Below are 12,818 nucleotides of genomic sequence, written 5' to 3' on the forward strand. Positions count from 1 at the left end.
ATAGATTGAACCATATAAAACTACCAGTATTCAACCATTCAAAACTGGCAATATTATGTGGTTCTTTCTTTATATGATAAAAATAATCATTTAATCTGTCATCAAAAATCATTTTTAATGATCTCTCTGCTGACAATTTGACCAGTTCCTCTTTCAGTTTTTTGCAGGCAGAGAATTGGAAACCCTCTGATATGCAAAAGACTTTGTTACACAGTGTTCAGGGCCTTCCTTTTTTTCAACACCTACACCGATCTTTTATTTTATTTATTTTTTAATATAATTTATTGTCAAATTGGTTTACATACAACACCCAGTGCTCATCCCAACAAGTGCCCTCCTCAGTGCCCATCACCCATTTTCTCCTCTCCCCCAGACTCCCACCCACCCTCAGTTTGTTCTCTGTATTTAAAGAGTCTCTTGTGGTTTGCCTCCCTCCCTCTCTGAAACTATTTTTTTCTCCTTCCCCTCCCCCATGGTCTTCTGTTAAGTTTCCCAAGGTCCACATATGAGTGAAAACATGATATCTGTCCTTCTCTGACTGACTTATTTCATTCAGCATACCTTCCAGCTCCATCCACATTGCTGCAAATGGCATGATTTCATTCTTTCTCATTGCCAAGTAGTATTCCATTGTATATGTAAACCATATCTTCTTTGTCCATTCATCAGTTGATGAACATTTAGGCTCTTTCCGTAATTTGGCTGTGGTTGAAAGCGCTGCTATAAACATTGGGACGCATGTGCCCCTATTCATTAGCACTCCTATATCCCTTGGGTAAATTCCTAGCAGTGCTATTGCTGTGTCATAGAGTAGTTCTATTTTTAATTTTTTGAGGAACCTCCACACTGTTTTCCAGTGCAGCTACACCAGTTTGCATTCCCACCAACAGTGCAAGAGGGTTCCTGTTTCTCCACATCCTTTCCAGCATCTGTTGTTTCCTGAGTTGTTAATTTTAGCCCCTCTGACTGGTGTGAGGTGGTATCTCAGTGTGGCTTTGATTTGTATTTCCCTGATAGGGAGTGACGTTGAGCATTGTTTCATGTGTCTGTTGGCCATCTGGATGTCTTCTTTGGAAAAGTGTCTATTCATGTCTTCTGCCCATTTCTTCACTGGATTATTTGGGTTTTTTGGGTGTGGAGTTTGGTGAATTCTTTATAGATTTTGGATACTAGCCCTTTATCTGATATGTCGTGTGCAAATATCTTTTCCCATTCCGTCGGTTGCCTTTTAGTATTGTCGTTTTTTTGCTTTGCAGCGCAGAAGCTTTTTATCTTGATGAGGTCCCAATAGTTCATCTTTGCTTTTAATTCCCTTGCCTTTGGAGATATGTTGAGTAAGAAATTGCTGCAGCTAAGGTAAAGAGGTTGTTGCCTGCTTTCTCCTCTAGGGTTTTGATGGTTTCCTGTCTCACATTTAGGTCTTTCATCCATTTTGAGTTTATTTCTGTGTATGGTATGAGAAAGTGGCCTAGTTTTATTCTGCTGCATGTTGCTGTCCACTTCTCCCAGCACCATTTGCTAAAGAGACTGTCTTTTTTCCATTGGATACTCTTTCCTGCTTTGTCAAAGATTAGTTGGCTATACATTTGTGGGTCCAATTCTGGGGTCTCTATTTTATTCCATTCGTCTGTGTCTGTTTTTGTGCCAATACCATGCTGTCTTGATGATTACAGCTTTGTAGTAGAGGCTAAAGTCTGGGATTGTGATGCCTCCCACTTTGGTTTTCTTCTTCAATATTACTTTGGCTATTCGGGGTCTTTTGTGGTTCCATACACATTTTAGGATTGTTTATGCTAGCTTTGAGAAGAATGCCATACACCGATATTTTAAATTTAACCTAGTTTGGTGCTCAGGAAATCTTTATTCCCCAGGACAGTGTGCAATAGGAAGGTTAGAGGTTGCTGGTAGGTCCATCTTGGCTTTTGTCAAATGGCAGAAGGATAACTGCGAAGGAAACAGTGATAATAGATAGCCTGCCTTTGTGTTACAAGTATCTTTTCAGGCAGATCCATTTTAGGAAAGCAGAGGATCTGGAAATCTATTGCCTTAAAACTATTTGTGACTACATTCCTCTTGGGAATCCTTCTTGTGCAACCCAGGCATATCACAGATCACACCCTTTGACTTCCATTTCTGTGGATGTTCCCCAAGAAAATAATTCAAAAGGGAAAAGATGCATACAGATATTCCTAACAGCAAAGTTCATGACAAAGAAAACTTAGAAATGATCCAGTACCCTATAATGGAGGAACAAATAAATGATTGTATCTTAATGGAATGGGTCATTATACAACTTTAATTTAAAAATGTATATATAAATTCCTATGTTACGTGAAGAGGTAGTGAACAAGAATTAAGAAAACACGAAGGAATGAAATGTACTATTAGGCTATAGTGAGAAATTAGGAGTGATAATTAAATTTTTAAAAAATTTGATTCTTTAGATTTAACAATAACAAAAAAAATACACAAGAAGGCATTATATTAAGTATACTCTGATTACAACTCTATAGAATTCTGTTTTTGTGTGTTAAGAAAGAGAAGACAAAGATGCAAACGGCAGGTACTGTAAGATTAAGAGGATAATTATCTTTTTATTCCTCTCTGTTTTTTTTTTTTTTTTAATATTTATATAACTCTGAATAGAATACATATTGGAGGGGCGCCTGGGTGGCTCAGTCAGTTAAGTGTCCAACTCTTGATTTCTGCTCAGGTCATGATCTCACATGATCGAGCCCTGTGTCATCTGTGCTATCAGCACAGAGCCTAGTTGGGATTCTCTCTCCCCTTCTCTCTGTGCCTTTCCCCTGCTCACACATGCTCTCTCTCTCAAAATAAATAAACTTTAAAAAAATGAATACAAAGTGGAAAGGTAGATATCAAAACTATTCTGTGTGGTGAGGTTAAAGGTGATCTCTTTATACCTTTCTTTTTCTTTTTCTTTTATTTTGAGAGAGAGGGGGCAAGTGAGTAAGGGACAGAGAGAGGGAGGGAGAGAGAGAGAGAATCCCATGAGGGGCAGGGAGGGCGAGAGAGAAGTGGGGCTCATCCGAAGTGGGGCTCGGGCTTACCCGATGTGGGGCTTGAGCTTACCCAGTGCGGGACTCGGACTCATGAACCACAAGATCATGACCTGAACCAAAGTCTGATGCTTAACTGACTGAGCCACCCAGGCACCCCAATATACCTTTATTTTTCAAATTTCCTAAAATAAAAATTAATAAAAGAGAGGGTTTGATAAGGAAAGAGTTTCATGTCTGTTTGTATGGTGGTTTTCCTGGCCTGAGCAGGGATCATGGGTTCTTTCTCTGTGAGATTATAATCATACTAATAATCAACATTTACTGAACATCTAATCAGTGCCTGGTAATCTGTCTGACACATGAGGGTGATAAATTAAATATTTACGAGAGAACGATTTATGTGCCAGGCATTTTACCAGAATTAAAACCCACTGAGGCAAATGTTTCTTTATAGATGAAGAAAGGAGGCTTAGATATGTTCAATTTGTTAATTCATTTATTCACCAGTATTTGAATGCTTGCTGTGTTCCAGGCCCTGTCCTCATGTAGTTTGTAGAGGGTAAGACACAACAGAAAAAAATAAAACAGACAAACACATAAGTTACAATGAAGGAAACAGATGAGCGGCTGAGAGAGAATGTTGGATGGGGACCTCACTTGAGAGAAGAAGGCCTCTCAGAGGTGTGATACTAGAGCTGATACTTCAAGAATCAGATGTGGGCGACGATGTTCTAGACAGAGGAAATATCATGTGTGAAGGTCCCAAGACAGGAAGGAGTTGGGTGTTTATCAGAAACAAAGAAAAGCGGTATGGCTACAGTCCAGAGGGGGGAAGGGTGGGGGGGGAGGGGCAGAGATCAATCAATGGAGGTCAGCACTACCAAGATCATGCAAGGCTTTCAGAGCTACAAGGAGGTGTCTTGACTTCATGCCGAGCCCATGGGAAGCCCTGAGGTCTGGTATATGCAGTAAGACAGTTACTTTGGCTGCATGGGGAGAGTGGCGTGAGGGCAAGTGGTTGGAGCAGTGAGAAGACTGTGAAAGTCATCCCAGTATAAGATGCTGGTGACCAGACCAAGTGGTGTCACTAGAGATAAAGCAAGATAAATCTTGATGTTTTGGAAAATGGAACTGACAGGAGTTGTTGACAGAATGGATGTGGGGGTAGGGGGGAGGGAAAGGGAGGAGTCAAGGATGACTGCCATTTGCTAAGTGCCATGTACTAAGAAGGGAGAGATGATGGTAGGGAGGCAACTTTGTGGGAAAGTGAGGGAACCAAGAATCCTGTTGGGGAAATGTTAAATTTGTTCTATCTGTGAGGCATCCTTAGGATATGTCAAAAAGGCCAGCTGTTTCCCTGCAAGCTTGTGTTAATAGCTACTTCGCAACAGCTAGTAAAATTACAAATGCATGTATTTTTGGAACCAGCAATCCTAATTCTGGACATTTGTCTTACAGGTGACAGGTAAACTTTGCAGGTTTGAGGTGACATATGTACAATGCTATTTACTACACTATTACTTGTTACAGCAAATAACAAAACATTGGAACCAATCCAACCAGCTGTTAATAGGGAACTAGTTAACTTATGGTCCAAGCAGTGGAATACTATGCAACTATGTAATAAGAGGAAGGAGACTTTTTATGTGCTTACATGGAAAAATCAAGATCTATTGTTAAATGAATGAAAGAAAGTGCAGAACAGTATATTTAATAAGCTATTTTTTATGTGGGAAAAATAATATATACTCACACATATTTATGTTTATAAACTAATACAAATTGATTTGGGGTATAGGGTAAGAGTGAGACTTAGTAAAATCAATTTCCTGTTCTTAAAATTCTGAACCAGATGGCTGTTTAAAAACCATAGTGGCCAGCATTGACTGAGCAGGGACTTGGAATACAACCTCTCTCCCTCCCAATAATTTAACAAGAAAGACACTTTGTATTTTGCATCAGATGGATGCGGCTCAGAGAAGGTAAGTGTCTGGCCCAAGGCCACACAATGAATAAATGGCCAACTCAGGTTTGATTGCAGGCTTTTTTGGCTCCAGAGCTGTTGATCTCTCTTCCCTGAGGTTGTATGTGAGGTTTGGTATGCGGAGTTTCTTTTGTATGTGGGTTTTTATGCCTGGTGGCTATCTGCCTGACAACTACTTGTCTCCTGTAGAGCCTCATTGGGGACATTGACAATGCCATGAGGACCTTCCTCAACTATTACACTGTATGGAAGCAGTTTGGGGGGCTCCCGGAATTCTACAACATTCCTCAGGGATACACAGTGGAGAAGCGAGAGGGCTACCCTCTTCGGCCAGGTAAGCAGTATCTCTGACCTATCATGACCTGCAGGCTCTTGTTCTCTGAACCACAAGCCCTCATTTGTATGAGCCTCCATGCCTCACAAGTGCTCACAAGTTCATTTTTCCTCTTATGCTTCCAGTGGCTCTTGGTGGTTTTCCTAGTAGGAATTATTTATCCACATATTTATCCCCAGATAAGGAAACTGAAACCTAGTGGGCTGAACTGACTTGCCCAGGGCTAAGCGTAGGAGATAGGACTGGAACGCAGGCCTCTTAACTAAATCTTAGGCTCCTTCAAACTTGGGCAAGTGAGTGCAAAAGGGAGAGCCAATTTGACTCCCTTTGAGTTCCTGCCATCAGGATTTCAGAAGTGTAGACAAACTTCCTAAGTCACTGGGTCAGGTGAATTGTGCTTTTATGGTATGGAGTATTAGAACTCTGGAATGGACCTTAGGAATGAATCATCTGATCTCGTCCACCACCTCATCTGCAGCTCAGAAATCAAGGCGCAGAGAAGGAAGGTATTACACACTAGATAACTGTCTTAAAGTTCCTTTCCAGCCCTGATCCTCTGATTCACTAGAGGAAAGTTAAACACTGTGAGGAGGAGAAGGGAAAGGGGGCCAGAGGAAGGAAGTTTAGTCAGCACACACAGTCATCCCCCACCCCAAAGTGGGTTACATTTCCATTGTTAGACTCTTCCCATCTTCCCACCTGAATGCCTTTGAGCTGTGGGAGGCCTTCTGGTGGCTACTGCCCATTCTGCCCACCACCCCCCCCCCAACCCCATTTCCTTCCTTCTCTAGCTCAAGAGATTGTTGTGGGAGTTGAGGAAGGGGGAACAGAAGAAGATGTAAAACAGTGACTGAAAAGAATAAATTAGTCACTTCAATTCCTAGAGGCTGCTGTTATTGGTATTTCTCATGTGTTTATTATCCTAGCTTTTTTGTTTTTGTTTTTTTAATTTTTTAATGTTTATTTTTGAGAGAGAGACAGAGACAGAGCATGGAAAGACCAGAGGAGGGGGGAGGAGCAGAGAGAGAGGGAGACACAGAATCCGAAAAAGGCTCCAGGCTCTGAGCTGTCAGCACAGAGCCTGACCATAGGGCCCAAACTCAAGAACAGCGAGATCATGACCTGAGCTGAAATGGGCTGCCCAACCCACTGAGCCACCCAGGTGCCCCCGTTTTTGTTTTGTTCTATTTTGTTTTGTTTTGTTTTTAAGAGAAAACTCTCAGAAGGTATTATACCCAGTGTTACCAACAGATAAAATGAAGACAGTTTGGGACTAAATGTAGGACGTAGGCTTGTGCATTCTCAGAGTTAGAGGGAAACTGAGAGGACTTCTAACTGGGATCGCCCTGTCATTGCCCTGGCAAGTGGTTTTCTAGTCTTTGTTGAGTTAGCACCATGACAGGGAGCTCACTACTTACAGAGGCACCCTGTTCCATTTGCAGGATAGGGTGGCAGGAAGGCATCAATGGAAAGTAAGGCACCACAGCCAGGAATCCAATAATGCCTTAGTCCAGTCACCCTTCCTACCTAAGACAAAAGCGAATGGGAGATAAGGTGCTTCTCTTTCATTAGATTGGCCAGTGTGTTACGCTCTGGTACATGTATCTGATCGGCAGTAATGAAGCACAGAACCTAGTCTAAAGGTCTCAGAGGGCTTTTACCTCCCCCTAAATCCAAATCTAAGCCTGAGTTGTCACCTTGTTCTAGAGAGTTGGCCAATATACAAGAAATTAAAGCAGTGATAGCATACATAGGCCTATGTGTGAGGAAGAGAAAACAAGATGGCTGGCTTTGGGTGCGCTGAGCCAGCCAGCTCCGAACAACAGAAGAGGCTTCCGGGAGCACTGTCTTTTCTTTCTTTGAATTTAATTTTTTTTTTAAGGGTTATTTCTTTTTGAGAGAGAGAGAGAGAGAGAGACAGAGCGTGAGCAGGGGAGGGGCAAAGAGAGAGGGAGACACAGAATCTGAAGCAGGCTTCAGGTTCTGAGCTATGAGCACAGAGCCCGACACAGGGCTTGAACTCCCAGACCACAAGATCATGACCTGAGCCGAAGTCAGATGCTTAAATGACTGAGCCACCCAGGTGCCCCTCTTTTCTTTCTTTGAACACACACAGTGTGTTCACTTATAAGTAAATGTACCCCAATCTGTGTCTTAGAATATGAGCAGTTAGATCAGTAATTGTCTATAGACCTGTGGGGTAAAGGGAGGGAGAGGTGGGAGAGAACTGGGAGACAGGCAGAGATCTTTTTTCTTAAAGGAAGAAATAGAACTTGCAATAATAAATCAAAAGGGAGACAAGTGCTGGTCAAGGCCCAGGAGGAAACAGGGAAGGAGATTGGGAGGAGAGATTGGTCTATGGAGGGGAGAGTTCTCTCCTCTCTGAGAAAAGACAGGTGAAAAAATAGAAACGTCTGTTGAGCTGTAGCTTCCACCCACTGGGACCACCCTAGAAGTTGAATCTTTCTTTTCCATACTAGCTCTTCAGATATTTGAAAGCAGTAAACACAGGTTCCTAGGTTTTCTTTTCTCCAGAATAAACTTTCTCTTCAGGACAAACTCCTTTTGGCTAATATTCGTCTGAAAATGGGGCCTATACCTGTCAAATTCCAGTTGTGGTTATAGAATAGGGTAAGACTATTGCCTTGTTCTGGGCCCAGTGAAATGGTAGCTGTTCCTTTGTTAGATTGAAGATTGGCTCTTGAATATCTTAACCTTCATCTTTTTGTCCATCCCATCTCAGAAAGGGCCTCATAATGATAGGCCTATACTCTTAAACTTTAGGATTAAGTTAGGCTGTTAGTGACAGAAAATGAGTAGTGCTTAATTAAGATAGATATTTCGGAGTGCCTGGGTGGCTCAGTCAGTTAAGTGCCCGGCATCCGCTCAGGTCATGATCTCATGGTCCGTGGGTTTGAGCCCTGCATCAGGCTCTGTGCTGACAGCTCAGAGCCTGGAGCCTGCTTCAGATTCTGTCTCCCTCTCTCTCTGACCCTCCCCCGTTCATGCTCTGTCTCTCTCTGTCTCAAGAATAAATAAACGTTAAAAGAACATTTTTCTGAATAAATAAATAAAATAAGATAGACATTTCTTTCTCACTTTTGGCCTCATATGGCTCTCTGTGTTGTCAGGGACCTTAATCCCACACCTGGCTGCTGGGAATAGTTGTCAGTCTAAGCAGTTGCATGCTTGGCTATAGTTAAGGATTCTGTTACTAAGGAAGAAGGAAGGGACAAATATGGGGAGACATGGAGCAGCCTCCGCCACCTCTCCATCCCAGAGCCTAGCTGGCTGTCTTTCCCTTGGGGTGGGAGTCCATGGTCAGTTTTAATGCTGATCTCCACTAAGCTTCAGGCTTTGGGTATGTTGGCTCTGAAAACTCAGCATTGAGTTGTCCTGTGTTCTTCCTGGTTGGGGCCCTGTGGACAAGGTAGGGAAGGAAGGAGTCTCACCCCCTGAGGTGGGCCCCGAGCCTTCTCTGCTCAGCCCCTGGATGAGAATGGTCTGCCTTGGACTTTACAGAACTCATTGAGAGCGCAATGTACCTCTACCGTGCCACGGGGGATCCCACCCTCTTAGAACTTGGAAGAGATGCCGTGGAATCCATCGAAAAAATCAGCAAGGTGGAGTGTGGATTTGCAACAGTAAGTGTTTCCATTGGCCCAAGAGTTGAGAAATGTCTCCCCCTGCTGATAAAGAGACTCTGGAATATTAACATTGAAGGTACCTTAGAAATGTACATATGCCTTTATTTTATAGATGGCATGACTGAAGAACAGAGAAGCCAAGAGTCTTGCTAAAGGTCACAAAGCTAGTAGAGGTAGAACTAAGGGTTCATTCTCAGGGATTTGACTCTATGCTCTTGTCATTGTCTCTGCATCAGGGGTCCTCAAACTGTCTCATAAGCTACTGTACAAGGGTGAATTTTGTGAGAAGTTTTGTGGAAAGTCTTGTTAGGTGGATTTTAGAAGGGAGATATAAAGTCCCATGGCCTTATATTCACACCACAGAGTCCTTAATGAAACTGTCCTAGTAGTTTCACAGATGTTTATTGAATGTCTTTTATGCATCAGGCACCATGCTAGGCTAATGGTTCTAGCAATGAACAAAGACCAAGCCCCTGAGCTGGCATTTTAGTAAGAAAAACAACGAACGTGTATCTAGGAGACAGAAAGAAGACCAGTATGGCTGGAGTAACATGAACATGGAGGAAAGGGGAAGAGATAATGTCCCAGAAGGAGGCAGAGGTTATATCATGTAGAGCTTTGTATAAGCTGTGGGAAAGAATTTGCATTTTGTTCTACTTAGAACGAGAAGCCTTGGTAGGATTGACAGCAGAGCAGTGACCTGATCTGATCTGTATTTTAGAAAGATCACTCTGGCTGCTCTGTGGAAAGGGGATTGAAACGGTCAAGGGGAAGAGCCATGTCACATCCTTAGAGGATCCAAGCAGGCAAGATGTAAATAAATGATCATTACAGATACGTAAAAAACAGATGTGTAAGAAAATTTTCTGGAAGAAAATTCACCAAAAAGTCTACAGAGGAATTTTAGGGTACGGGATTAAAAACAGAACAAAAAAAAAATCCCTCTGTCTAAAAATTATGTGTTATGGTTATATTCTGTAAGGAGAATATATATACATCTATTTAAAGAAAAGACCTATATATGTAGAGGGAAAATAAAGCAGTGATCTGTTTTAGTTTCTAAATATGTTGTATTTTGTGAAAAGCCAAAGTGGTTAAGTCCATTGGGGCCTTCTTATGAACATTTGACTGATTTCCATGAAAATGAAAGCCTTCTGGAGGTCTTCCAAGGCAAATGATGGGAATAGGCGTCAGACTCCTCGGCCTTTGACAAAGAAGGCAAGAAAATAATAATTCTTGGCACATCAAGTCCATATTTTAGTCATTTTTTTGTGTGAAAAATAGATGCCACTGAGAATTAGTTTTAAGAAAATATATCTCAAATTCTGAGAGGATAAAATAAATGTAGGAAGTAAACTTACTCATCCATGACTGTAAACTTAGTATGAATTTTTCTTCATAAAGACTTCTAATTAGTTATTATAGTAGCAAAAACTTGGATTAGCTAAGTAAATGATGCTACATTTTTACAATGTCATTAAAGGGGATGATTAGATGTGTATGTGTATGGTCACAATAAAGGCAGGTTAATGGAGATAGGAATTGTCTTGTCCCTAGGGAGGTTAGGGAAGACCCTGTGATCAGGCAGTATTTGAGCAGAGACCCGAAGGCAGTGAGGGAGCAAGCGGTAGGAAGGGTGAGTGATCCAGGTAGAAGCAATGCAGAACCAGTGGAGTGCAATGCAGAAAGAACAAGCATTGCAGAGAACCAGTGGCGTGCACACATTTGCTCACAGAAGAGGAAGGCCATTCGTCAGACCCACGAGAACAAGGGAGAGCATGTAAGAGAGGTCAGGGAGAGAGCAGGGGCCAGGCTGTGAGGACCTGTTAAGCCATGATAAGGACTTTGGTTTTTAGTCTGCCATGAAGTGGGATGTCAACAGAGGGTTTTCAGTGGAGGAGTGACAGCTAAGACTTACCCTATAAATAAGCTCTAGGGTTAAGAATGGAAGTGGGAAGCCCTGTTGGAAGTTGTGCCAATCCGGGTGAGAGTCAGTGGTCCAGGCTTGGGAAAAGGTGAAACTCTGAAACGTAAAGTGATTTTCCCAAAGGCCCTTAGCTGCTCGGTGGCAGGGCAGGAATTCCTAACATGGTCCCCTGGCCCTCTCTGCTGCCCTGTGATACCACTTCTGACTTGCTGCCTTCTTCCTCGTGGCAGATCAAAGATCTGCGAGACCACAAGCTTGACAACCGTATGGAGTCTTTCTTTCTGGCCGAGACTGTGAAATACCTCTACCTTCTGTTTGACCCAACCAACTTCATTCACAACAATGGCTCCACCTTTGACGCGGTGATAACCCCTTATGGGGAGTGCATCCTGGGGGCTGGGGGTTACATCTTCAACACAGAAGCGCACCCCATCGACCCCGCTGCCCTGCACTGTTGCCAGAGGCTGAAGGAAGAGCAGTGGGAAGTGGAAGACTTGATGAGGGAATTCTACTCTCTCAAACGGAACAGGTCAAGATTTCAGAAAAAAAACGATGAGCTCGGGGCCATGGCAACCTCCAGCAGGGCCGGGAACAACGTCCTCTGAAAACCAAGACGGGACAAGGGAAAAGAGGCCTACCAAGCAGAAAATCCCACTCCTCAGCTGCCCAAGTCAGCCCTTTACCTCCAAGCTGGCATTACTGGGACAGGTTTTCCTGGACTCCTCGTAACCACTGGATGACTTTTTTGTTTTGTGTTTGATATAAAATATGACAGTAACTCTGCTTTTGACTGTCATGGTTTTCTATTTTACATATTGGGTTGTCTCAGGAGATTTCATTCAAAGAAAGTATTCATGGCTTAAAAAAAAAAAATGTGAGTCTAATTTATTTTTCTCATACAGTTGAAGGAACAGCTGAACCCGTAATCAGCCGGCTCCATAGACCCCAGGGGTTGATGGTTGAATCTTCCTTCCTTTGAAGGCTCCCTTCTTCCAGTATCTCCAGGGAGAGTGTTGTTAGGAATGTGTTCATCATGTCTTGCCCCTGCCTGTGCTTCTGCCCTTGAAGGTACCCACCTGTCTGTCCACACAACACAGACTGATGAAGCACCTTTGTGTGCCAGCCTCAGCCTTAGTGTTCAGCGTGGACAAGGCAGTTTTTATTCTCGGGAAAACAAAATTCTAGCGGAGAGAAATAAACTACTAGATACATAAGATAGCATTGTGGGAAGTGCCATAAAGATAATGGGATGTATGCTAGAAAATAAAGGGGACAAGAAATCTACCTTAGACAGGGTGGTCAGGAAAGGCCTATAGGGAAGTGAGTTTTTAAACATTTAATTATGGAAAATTGACAATAAACAGAAGTGAGGAGAACAGGATAATAATCCCCCTATGTGCTCATCACCCAACTCTAGCAAACCCAGCTTCAAAGATGGTCATCTCATAGTCCTCTTTATTTCATTTATATCCGCACTAGATCATTTAGAATGACGTGGTCATTCTAAATCCCAAATATCATTTCATAAGTATTTCAGAATATACCTCCAAACACACCTATGAAAATCAATAATTCTTCCTTGGAGATTATAATCTCCAAGTCTTTAATTATGTTCAACATTTTTATTGCTTTATAAATATAGTTTGTTTGAATCAGGATCCAAATAGGGTACATGTGTTTGCAATTAGTTGATCTGTCTCTGAAGTCTTCTAGTCTATAGATGTTCTCTATTTTTTTAATTTTCTAAAATTTATTTATTTTGAGAGACAGAGCACATGCTCGTGTGAGTAGGGGAGGGGCAGAGAGGGAGAGGGAGGGAGGGAGGGAGGGAGGGAGAGAGAGAGAGAGAGAGAGAGAGAGAGAGAGAGAGAGAATCCTGAGCAGATTCCAGACACTGTCAGCA

At 42.4% G+C, this 12,818-nt stretch overlaps 1 protein-coding gene across 1 annotated transcript in view; it reads left to right on the plus strand.

Annotated features, from left to right (window-relative positions):
* The window catches only part of EDEM2 (ER degradation enhancing alpha-mannosidase like protein 2), a 31,475-nt gene extending 19,776 nt beyond the window's left edge, over window positions 1–11,699 (plus strand). Inside the window, 4 exon segments of the mRNA XM_030309719.1 lie at window positions 5,197–5,341; window positions 8,864–8,985; window positions 11,146–11,457; window positions 11,459–11,699. Of these exon segments, the coding sequence (XP_030165579.1) occupies window positions 5,197–5,341; window positions 8,864–8,985; window positions 11,146–11,457; window positions 11,459–11,644 (765 nt within the window). The 3' untranslated portion in view covers window positions 11,645–11,699.
* Window positions 11,700–12,818: the final 1,119 nt, after the last annotated feature.

Source organism: Lynx canadensis, chromosome A3, assembly GCF_007474595.2.
Source record: "Lynx canadensis isolate LIC74 chromosome A3, mLynCan4.pri.v2, whole genome shotgun sequence".
Lineage (NCBI taxonomy): Eukaryota > Metazoa > Chordata > Mammalia > Carnivora > Felidae > Lynx > Lynx canadensis.